Source organism: Drosophila suzukii, chromosome X (assembly GCF_043229965.1).
Source record: "Drosophila suzukii chromosome X, CBGP_Dsuzu_IsoJpt1.0, whole genome shotgun sequence".
Lineage (NCBI taxonomy): Eukaryota > Metazoa > Arthropoda > Insecta > Diptera > Drosophilidae > Drosophila > Drosophila suzukii.
The window spans coordinates 9362014-9373572 of NC_092084.1; the positions used below are offsets into that span (position 1 = coordinate 9362014).

The following is an 11559-nucleotide window of genomic DNA, read 5'->3' on the forward strand; positions in this document are numbered from 1 at the left end:
AATAATGCATTGCCTACACTGCTGTGCATTGCCACGGGCATTAATCGACAAAATGGGTTTGAAATGACATAAAAGCGTTTCAGTCGTGCATTTGATTTAGGAAAAAGTTCTTTGGAATTACTTTGTAGTATTCTTACTTATGGTTCTCTCCAAAACGAGATGTTATTTCCAAAATGCTTTTAGGACATTTGTTCTTGCCTCAGTGGCTTTTAAAAAAAATACTTCAAAACATTTAGAACAAGAATTGAGGAAAATCGAATGTTTAAGAAGGGAATTCGATTGAAATCCGATGCCTACCAGTAAAGTGTGAACAGCTTAATTTTAATTTGGCAGGCCACCTCTAGCTGATAAGACATCGATACCATTAAAAACCGACATCGTTTCCAACACTGGGCCCGTTATCGGTAGGTGCCAATTGCCTAGCCATCAATCAATCGATAACAGGAGGTGCAAATTGTCCGATAAATTTCACAGCTATTCGTGGCTTGTATTTTGTAGCTTCGCAATTGCTGCAGATCCAATTCCACGACCAAACGCGACTGTAAACAAGGTGCGATTATATCCCCGGCGGTGGCCCAAAGTTTTGCAGTGGCCCTGCCCCGCGAAAGATTCGGATCTTGCTGGCGTTTCGGGTGTCTTGTTTCGGACCCTGATTTCTTCCGATTTCTTCTGCACTTCGGCTGCTGACGGATCGACGAAGTTGTTCTTCTCCGGGGAGTTGGCACTTTCGGCGCTCCATTTGGTGCTCCATTCTCGCGGAGATTAGTTGGAGCAGCAATCCAGCAGGGTTCCCCGCCAGCGGAATCCATGGAACTGCCTGCAAAGTGAAGATAATCCCAGAGGACCGGGGGGAAAATCTTGTTCAGGGTAAGAGAATCCATCCATGAAACACTCTCTATCTCTCGCGGGAATTGAAGAAGCAGTCCAAAAAGGCATAAAATAGTAGCTGAACCTCAAGAAACCATCAAAACGAATCTGAATGCGTGGGTGTGTGAAGCAAAACTCGGGCGGAGATTGAAGGAACCACCAGGTGAATCTGCAGATAAAGGATCCAGGCTGGGCATGACGAAGCACCAGCCGCAGCAGCCCTAGTTCTCGCACACAAGGACAAACGCCAGCCAAAAACTGGGACTACAGGAGGAGCACCGAGGACCCCGCCCAGAGGCACCATTCACCGACCATCTTCTCATGGCCTTGGCCAGGGGAGAGGAGGACAGAATGGACGACAGCAGCAGCGGACGCACTTCGTTGGCGGACAGCGCCAGTCTCACCAACTCCTCCATGCGCAGCGGCACCTCCTCGCAGAGCATCACCAACAACGATGGCACCATCAGGGTGTATAATCTCGTCACCGGTGGCTATGAGCGCTTCCCGCCCAACATGCTGTGCGAGGAGATGTGCAATGCCATGTGCCGCCTGCACAACATTGCCCCCACGGCCCAGCTGCTGTACGGGATACGTGAGCACTCCACTTCGCGTCGTCCCACGCCGCTGATTCGCCTGGATCTTACGTGGGTGCTGCCCGGAGAGCGTCTAAGCTGTCAGTTGGTCTACTGCTTTCGGATGCGATTCCGGGTGCCCGAGCTGGACAACCAGCTGGAGTCGATCGATCCACGGAGCCACAAGTTCCTCTACCACCAAATGCGTTACGATTGGCTCACCGAACAAATCCCGGAGATACGCTATCCGGAGCACAAGGACAAGTCCACGGGCCTGGCCGTAATGGACATGCTGATCGATGCCCAGGAGCAGACGGAGGATGACCAGGCGTTGCGATCTATCGAGAAGTCCTACCGAGCGTATTTGCCGCCGAGCTTGTGGCGGGCGCACAGCTTCTTTGTGGGCTCCAAGATACGCGAGGTGTTCCGCAACCTGAAGGCCAATGCGCCGAGTATTGAGCGCCTCAAGTGGCATTATGTCCACCAGATCTCCCACCTGGCGCCCTCCTACCTGACCGAACAGTTCACCTGCACCGTTCAGTATCTGCCCAACGAGGAGGTGGCCCGCGGCGGCGGCGCCATTGGCACCAGTCTTACCCAAACGGTCAGCAAGTCCACCACGACGCTGGTCAGCTCCGGGTCCACCAACACCCTGTCCACGCTCACCACGAACATCAATCATGGTGGCCATGGCGGCAGCGGCAAGAAGGGCAAGCGACGATCCGCCAGCGCCGGAATCGATGTCTATGTGCGGGTCTTTCCGCACGACTCCCTGGAGCCGGGACTCAAGGTGGCCAGGGTCACCTCAGAAGCCACCCTCAAGGTGAATATAACTTTACACACGTTTTTAAAGAGCTCCTTTTCTTTTAAAGCTTATTTTAAGGCGGGTTTTTTCAGTTTTTCAAACATTTTTAGAAGCTTATCAGCACTTTGCGGAAATGAATCAATGCTAAGTCGCTTTCATAGTCTTAGACCTTACTTATAATAATTCCCCAAATTAAAACGCTCTTAACTTAGGCGAGGTTATACAACTTAAATTAAACTTTTATAAACTATAGAATTGTTTTCAACCAAAGTTTTTTCGTTTCTAAAAAAATCTAACCCTAAATGTTTAGTTTTAACTTTATTCCAACACTCGATCAAAAATGATTAAATTTGTTAAATGATACTTCCTATGAAACACTAGTTCTCTCCCTTCTAAATTTCCAGTGAATTTCTTAATAGTATTGATGCTATAATTGCCAAGTAATTCATTCAGTATTTGACTTACTTTCATATCAGAACGTGCCTCCAGGGGAAATTCATAAAAATTTCTAAAAATTATTCAGAAAAATTATGTTTAATACATACGACATCAAAAAAATGAGGTTTTTCCAAATATGAATAATCCGCATTTTTATTGGTAACCCAAAAGTTATTAAATCTATGAACTTTCTTTATACAAAGACTGGACTATTGAGATCTCTTATCAAAACCCATCTTCAAGTTGCAATTTCGGGAATTTTTGAATATTAGTAGACCTTTTTTATTGAGCTCCCAGTTTAATGGCTTCGCCAATTATTCTCTCGATCCGGAGTACATGTAGTAATACGTCTTATCGGGGGCAACCAATGTGGAACGTTCAGGGTAAAAATAAGAAAACATAAAAAAAATTATATACATATATTTAAAGCCCGCTGATTACAATGTTGTCCATATGTTTTTCAGTGGAATCTGGTTGGCGCCGTGGAGGGAATTTTCATGATCTCCAAAATCAGCGACACCTCCGTGAGGCTCGAAATCGTGGGCCTGCCCAAGGGCTACGAGATGCAGTTCCAGACGGAAAAGGAGATGAAGTCCTTCATCTCCTACCTGGGCATCTATATCAGGTGAGTCTTCCCGCTGTCATCTTAAATGATATATAATAAACCAATATATAAGTTCTATAGTAATAAAACAATTAAACACCATCAATCTCTTGATCAGGCATGAATTTTATATTCTTGTGATTACAAACAATCGTAAATGTTGTTATTCTTCATTGTTTAAAAATAACTTAAGCCATGCTGAAGGCTTCGTAAATTCCACGAAGTACGTCGAATACTTAATTATTTCTTCTGAGGTAAACAAACATATATAGTTCCAACTAAAAACCATTAAACAGTTGATTTAAACACAAACATGAAATTGATAACAGCGTTTAAATAAAATGTGTATGAAATGCCATCGTCAAAACAAGCAAAAGTATTAAAAATGTAGCTTAGCAGGAGAAACAAAGTCGAATTTCAATGTTTGTTATCAAGTTGAAATTTTTTTATTTTCAAAAAAATTATTTTCAACCGCGGCCTTGAAATCAATCTCAACTTTTTTTATTTGTATTTTTTGATAGTTTCTTTTATACATTTATTTGATTAAAATAAAGGGGGAGGAATGATGACAAAAGCCAGCTAATCTATAAAATAAATATATAAAAAAAATTTAACATTAATGACAGCGCTCAAAAGCTTTTAATTTCTTATCAGAATGTTTTGTTTTTGAAAAATTAAGAACAAATCGTATTGAAATAGTTTTTTTGCAAGTCTATTTTAAAAATTTCACAGAGATAATATTATTATATTAAGAATTAAGTAAAATGACCTACTGATTTTCTTTAATAAATATATTTTTAATAATAATCTAGAAAATAATTAAATTCTTGTTGTTAACTTAATAATTTTTGATATATTTTTAAGGGATTTCAATTTAAAGATGCCACAATATATTTATAATTAAGTTGTCATAAACAATTATATTCAGTAAGTTTATTGAAAATGAAAATGATTTTTCAAAGCATAGTGTATGTTATGAGTATATATATAAAAGTAGTTAGGTTACATTAAGCAACTACCTAAGGATAATTTGAATGTAAATCTAGAGCAATGAAGATAATCAAATCCTAATTAACTGGTATTCTTTTGCCGTTTCCATTGCAGATTGTCCAGTAAGTGGATGCAGGACCTGTGCCACTCCTACCGCACGCCCTCCCTGGAAGAGCTGAGCTCCCTGTATTGCCATGGACCCATCGGCGGCGCCTATTCCCTGATGAAGCTGCACGAGAATGGGGACAAGTGCGGCAGCTACATTGTGCGCGAGTGCGACCGAGAGTACAACATATACTACATCGATATCAACACCAAAATGTGAGTGCTGCTGCACGCGCCCACTTTATCAACCACTTCCTCGACCTTTATCAGGCTTAGAATACTCTCCATATGCCATATATACTATGCCATTTTATATTGGCCATTGTTCCGGGTTTTTACTCGCATTTTCCTTCTAATGGATTAACTCTTTTAATTAGTCTCTGTGGCCTTGTGCAGACGTCAACAGTTTTTTCCATGAAAGTAAAATTAGAACGCTTTGCTTGCGTTTTTTTTTTTATATCAAATCCGCAAGTACGTCATTAAAACAGTTTTTAATTGAAGATTTGAGCCATCGGGTTGCCATGCAAACGGATAATGCGAAGTGATGCTTTTCCTTTTTGCAGCCTTTGCAAAACGCATTATAGACTGCGTGTATTTGTTGCAGCTATTTATAACTTAAGATTGAGATAGAAAAAGGAGAGGAAGACTTAGCTTCGGCAAGGCAAAGCTAATATAACCTTGCAGCTTAGACCATAACATGCTAAGAAAATCATACTTTGAAAATATTACAGAAAAATTGTATTATAATAATAATAATTCCTATAACCTGCGATAGAAAGAAGACTTTTGGGAAAGTTTCATTCCGATAGCCTTAAAACTGAGAGACTAGTTTGCGTACAAACGGACAGACGGACGGACATACGGACAAGAATATATATACTTTATAGGGTTGAAAATGTCTTCTTCCTTTTGACTGAAATTAAAATAGCTCCTGCACGGGTATAGCAACCCGCATAAGTGGGTTGTTTGCAAACCAAATACAATTTAATGTGAAACGATGCCTTCCTCTTTGCAGCATGGCTAAAAACACCGATCAGGAGCGTTGCAAAACCGAGACATTTAGGATCGTGCGCAAGGACTCGCAATGGAAGCTTAGCTACAACAACGCGGAGCACGTGCTGAACTCCCTCCATGAAGTGGCGCACTTCATCCAGGCGGACAGTCCCGATCGCTACCGCATACCCGCCTCCAAGTATGACAAGCCACCGCTGCTGCTACTGCTGCTGCCAAAGAACCTCAAGGCCAAAAAGACTGACCTGCAGCTCAGCGAGGCGGAGCTGCAGCGCCGCAATCCGCAGATCTTCAATCCCAAGACGGATCTGCAATGGTATCCAGGTGAGGCGCAGTCATTGCTGTATTCCCTTGCTTGCACTACAGTTCTTCCTTTGAACTTACGCAGATTCGATTTCGCTAAGCGACGATGGCATGATGTTTACCATGCGCGGCGATTGGCTGCAACAGAGTCCGGTGAAGGATGTCTCTGTGACGATGAAGATGCTGAAGAGCGACGGCAATTTCATGGAGTTCTTTCGCCTGGCGCAGACCTGGAGCCTCATCCAGTCGCCGCAGTTCCTCAAGCTGTACGGCCTCACACTCGCCGATCCGTACACCATGGTCATGGAGTACTCACGCTACGGGCCGCTCAACAAGTTCCTGCACTCGGTGCCCAATGTCACGCTGCACTGTCTCCTGGATCTGATGCATGGACTGGTGCGCGGCATGCACTATCTGGAGGACAACAAGATCATCCACAACTACATACGCTGCAGCAATCTGTACGTGACCAAGTACGATCCCAACTCGTACGTGCTTGACGTCAAGATCAGCGATCCAGGCTATCCGCGGCCCTATCGAGAATCCGAGTGAGTAGCTCTCGATTCCGCTTAATAAAAAAATGATTGCATACGTCATTAAAGCATGTTATCATCGAGGCACAATTCACAGAGCCTTGTATTTCGATAAGAGATGAGCGAAAAACCTTTTAATATGCTAAATTCTATTTCTAGCTCGCCGTGGATACCGACCAAGTATTACCGGAATCTGCAGGCGGCCAAGCTGGATCAGTACACCCAGCTGTGGGCCTTCGCCACCACCATATACGAGATATTCTCGCGCTGCAAGGATGATCTGCGCAACTTGACACAGGACCAGCTGATCAGGCAGCGAAATACCGATGGCAACATACTCAAGATGCTGGATCCGGATCTGTGCCCTACGCTGATGTTCGAGACCATCATGGACGGGTGGTCCGATGACGAGGAGAAGCGCTTCAGTCACCACGACATCTTCTCGCGTCTCAACACGATCAAGGCGGTAATATTGCCGAATTATATGCCGCCACCTGACCTCGCAACGAGTGAGTTACCAATCCAAGAGTCTCAAGAGATCCAAGGTGTTTCAAAGGGACAATTTGATCAAAAATATTGATAAGATTAATAGATTTAAGTTATAACCTTTTGTAACTTGTGTATTTCTTCCATATCTCTTCGCAGACGGAGCTGGCGAGGAGGAAATCGTTGACAGAAGCGATGTTCCCTGCAATTATCCCTTCCCGCGCTCGAACATGCTGATGGTGATACCGCTGACCAGCGAATGCCGCGTGATCTACAACATGGAGAACATGATCGGTCAGGGCCACTACGGCACCGTCTTCAAGGGTCACCTGGAGTTCAACGACAAGGACCATCCGCGCGAGCAGGTGGCCATCAAGATGCTGAACACCATGCAGGTGTCGACCGACTTCCATCGCGAGATCGGCATTATGCGCACCCTGGTGCACCCGAACATCGTCAAGTTCAAGTACTGGGCGGAGAAGTCGCACTGCATCATCATGGAGTACCTCTCCGGCTCCTTCGATGACTACCTGCGCTTCGAGAGGCCCAATCTCAAGGACTCACGCCTGGTCGCCTTTGCCCTGGACATTGCGCAAGTGAGTGGGTTCGGGATTATTACTATAATATATATCTTTAAGCCAAAATATATATGATAATCTTATAAAAGTTATATTATTTTTGGCTTACAACTAAGAGTCATACATTCTTTCCCTAGAATTATTCAAACCATCCCTTTATAGTTGGCTATTCTTCCATTTAATGATGTTTCATCCATTAATTTTCTCCCCGTAGGGCATGAAATACCTTTCTGGTATGGGACTGATCCACAGGGACTTGGCCGCTCGCAACATTCTGGTCGATCACAGCGGCGATAGCGATTGCGTCAAAATCTCAGACTTCGGCCTGGCGCAATTCGCCAATTCGGATGGATATTACTACGCGAAGAGCAAGCGAGATATTCCCATTAAATGGTGAGGAAGATCTAACTAGGTTATCCTATCCACCTTCTGTGATGTATTATAAAAACTAACATTTAAATACTCCTTTTCCATTGCCAGGTACTCCCCGGAGGCCATCTCCACCTGCAGATTCTCATCACACTCGGACGTTTGGAGCTACGGCGTGGTGCTCTACGAGATGTTCACCCGAGGCGAATTGCCCAATCTGGTGCCGATGCAGACCTCGCAGGAGGACTTCCTGACCCGCCTTCAAAAAGGCGAAAGGTAAAGCTTATCGCCAAGCTCGGCCCAAATTAGCTAACAAATAATCTACACTTTTTCTTAGAAAACATAATTTTATTTTACTAATGATAACCTTTAAACACGTGTAGCTATTATTTTAAAGCGATAAGGTTTTGAATTAAAGAATCTGACAGTTGTGGGAACTTTTATGAGTCAGTTTTATAATCTCTTAGAGGGGCAAAGGTTTTAAAAATTATTTCTGATTGTTTATTCTAATAATTTTTAGAAAGTAAAATGTAGTAAATGTAAAATATTAGGTTTTTGATCAGATATTAAGTTTTTGAAGTTATAATGAATAGTTAATTTATACTTTAATAATAGTGAGGATATATACTGGGGATTCTAAATTAGTATTAATTTAGAAAGGTTACTAATCCCATAAAAAAATCACTTATAAAAGAATATTCTTTCGTTTGCAGATTAAATCGCCCGTATAGCTGCCCGGACTTTATGTACGACCTGATGCAGTTGTGCTGGCACGCCACGCCCCGTTCGCGCCCCACTTTCGCAGATATCGTGGATATCATCACCAATGAGACGGCCACTAAGGTTTCGCATCCTTCGGATGGCCACCAGTCGCCGCCAAATCTGCCGCCGGAGGCCGAGTAAAAGGATACGAGAGTTGCTAAAACAACGGAATGATATACAAATATTTAGGCATAAGTTTTTTTAAGCTGTTAGCATTTAAACTGTACGTTTTTAAAACAACCCAAACGAACCACAAACCACTTGACGTAACCCTTAAAGCTTTAAGCGCTTTCGGAAGAATCACAATATCCCAAAAGAGCAATCTGTATCATGCCCAAAAAAAACTCATGCCTTCGACAGCCTTTTTGGATTCTGGCCAGAACCTAGTTTTATCCTTGTGCTTACTTACCATTGGCCCCCTCCCCCGCATCCTCGTCTTCAATACCCCAATCTTGACTCGGCGGAAGCCCCGACTTTATATATATATATATCTACACACACACATGTAAACCAATTCTCAACCTACTTTGTGTTATACATTTTAGCCCACTTTGTTAAATATTGTTAAGCTTGAGCTTCAATTTTTTTTGTAATGCCCACGCATAAACACTAAACTAAACATAAAGTGTAAATAATTATTAAACTAGTTAAGGGTTTGAACGAGAACGGCAACACACGGTAATTTACACGAAACACGGGGGACGGATCGAAAGGATCGGTTCCGCGGTTCGACTAAGCTTAATCTATAACGTAAAAAACATGTGCACATATAGTCCTAAGGTATGTCAATTAATGTTGATCAAATGCCATTTTAACCTACAATACTTCGAAACAGAAACGAATTATATATTTACAAGCTATACAGCCACTATACAAGCCGGTTGCACAACACGCCCGCAGGCACAATAACTTATTATTGCTGTTAACGAGAATGGATATTTCCGAAATAAATCAATTTTCTTACGTGTTTAAAAGTGAACGTTTATTGAATGTCATTATTAAATGGGTTCAAAGCGGGGTGTACATCATATAAGGGATGCTGACACGGATCTTGAGAGTTTTGCGTTTATAGTATCTTTACTTTTACAATTAAATTCGTATATAGCCTTATTGGATTATTATATTTCTTAAAGAAATTTATGTTTTATTGGAACCATATATAAATATTTCATATAGGATCTTAACTTCTATTTTAAAGTTCTTTATTTAAAATTTTAACTAGTTTCTAGTTTAACATTTTATCCATTGATTCAGAAATCGTAAACTGGTATTTTTAACAGATTTAGATATTCTTTTTAAACGCTTGTATTATTTATATAAAAACGAAAGAGATGACACTACTTTTATAGAACCCTTGGTTATTTATTTTTCTAAGCCTACTGCATATTGTATTAAGGAAAAATAGACACTCATTAAGATTTAATTTGAATACCTGTGCTGATTTCAATAGTTTGCATTTACTTTCAGACACGATTATAACAGCTTTTTGTGAAATTCAGTTTTTATTCATTATATATACAGATTTTAACCTATCTTGTCCTGCCTATTTTAAATCTTTATGATTAACTAACTATGAACTACCTTGAAAAAGGTGGTTCACGTATATCCTAAATAGGCTAATCTTCAAACGGCGGTTATTAGGCAACATTATCAAGAATATTGCCATTAGCGAATGAGTAAGAAATGAAGTATAAAGTGGAACACAAAAGTAAGTTCTAAATGCGATATAATACCTACTCTATCTAACTATATAAAATGCTAGATAAACTCCGTAAGGCTACTTAATTTGCTCTTATTTGTTAGTTCATTAACTCTAAGGAATAGGCTGCCTCACTTGCAAGATACTGTGTACCAGTACTTGCTCTCTAATGGAAAACTGAACTATAAAATGGTAATTGAAAGTTCTTACAAGCTAGTCTTATGACAAGGTAGTAGTTAAAAACATCAATCTCTAGAGTCTAGACCAACTTGTTGAATGGTAATTACTGGTAGATCTTAACTATATATGGCGAAATCGCAAGAACCTTTAAGGGTTACCCTCTTTACCTGCGATTTGCCAAGTTAGACAATGTTTTTCCCAACTAAAAGTAGAATTTAGCTTGTTTTTACTCAACCAAATGAATTTAAAGTTATCCTAACCCTGGTCTGCATCGGAATTCTTTGGCCCTCTGCCTTTTGAACGCTTAAAAACTATGTTATTATAAAGTTTAGAGCTATATTTGAGCTCCTGGTGCTCTCCATTTGGAGATTCCCTTCCTTGTAGCCATCTGCATTCGGATTCCTTGGATTCCCAGATCAGCATCAGAATTTTGGCGGGTGCTAGGAGCTCTCCGCGTTCTTCTTCTTCAGCGTCTCCATGACGCCGGCGAAGTTGGCCGTCTTCTTTTTGGCCGACTTGGGCGTGGAGGTCTGGCTGCGGACGCGCATTTGGGTGGGGGCCACCTCGTCGCTGAAGTCGAAGTCGTTGGCCTTCTGGGGTCTGCAAATGGAGGTGGATTAGATGTCATGTTAGGTGACTCAAAGTTCGTATATCCTACTCCTGCTCAATGGCATCGGTGGCCTGCTCCAGTTCCTTGCTATTTCCGCCGGATGCTGCCTCCGGCGATGGAGCCCTGCGTCCGGGGAATTGCCACTGCAGCTCCGGGATGTTTCCCGCCTCCAGCATCAAATAATAGCTCTCCAGCTCCTCGGCATTGGCGGAAAACTTGTCCGCCGTATTTGCCGCCGGCTCCACATCGGTGGCCATCTCGGATTTTATCACTTTTTCGTAAAATATGTACTGCTATTTCCGAATTTTCTCGTAAAAATCAAGAAAAATCGATTTATTGGCTCGGGATGTTGTTCGATAACTACGCTATCGATTGGCGGGAACAGTGTTGGTCAACGGCAAAGCTGAGCGGCATATTCGAACTGCGGTCGCTGCCCAAAATGGTTTTTCTATTTTTAGCCTTCTTTATGCACTTGAGTGCACACCCATACCCGGAATATCTCGGTTCCGCGCATGGAGATCTCTCCAGGCAGCTTCTCGATGCCCAATTGTTTGTTTTGGGGCAGGAAAACAATAAACTTGTACACTTTTCATGGAAAAATATATGAAAATCAAAGTTTTAAAAATAAGTTTACTATTTTTTTCTAT

General features: G+C 42.1%; 2 protein-coding genes across 2 annotated transcripts; one reads left to right on the top strand and one right to left on the bottom strand.

Moving 5' to 3' along the window:
* The first annotated feature begins 433 nt into the window (after positions 1–433).
* On the top strand, positions 434–9402 carry hop (tyrosine-protein kinase hopscotch). The gene is made up of 10 exons (XM_017083779.4): positions 434–2262; positions 3147–3307; positions 4391–4597; positions 5397–5716; positions 5781–6243; positions 6388–6737; positions 6874–7310; positions 7507–7685; positions 7773–7937; positions 8375–9402. Exons 1-10 carry the CDS (start codon positions 1189–1191, stop codon positions 8562–8564), a joined length of 3546 nt encoding a protein of 1181 aa, XP_016939268.1. The 5' UTR covers positions 434–1188; the 3' UTR covers positions 8565–9402.
* Positions 9379–11252, bottom strand: Pa1 (PTIP associated 1). Its single transcript, XM_017083780.4, has 2 exons — positions 10961–11252; positions 9379–10902 (listed from the first exon to the last, which is right to left on the bottom strand). The coding sequence occupies exons 1-2, from the start codon at positions 11167–11169 to the stop codon at positions 10743–10745; spliced, it is 369 nt and encodes a 122-aa protein (XP_016939269.1). The 5' UTR covers positions 11170–11252; the 3' UTR covers positions 9379–10742.
* Positions 11253–11559: the final 307 nt, after the last annotated feature.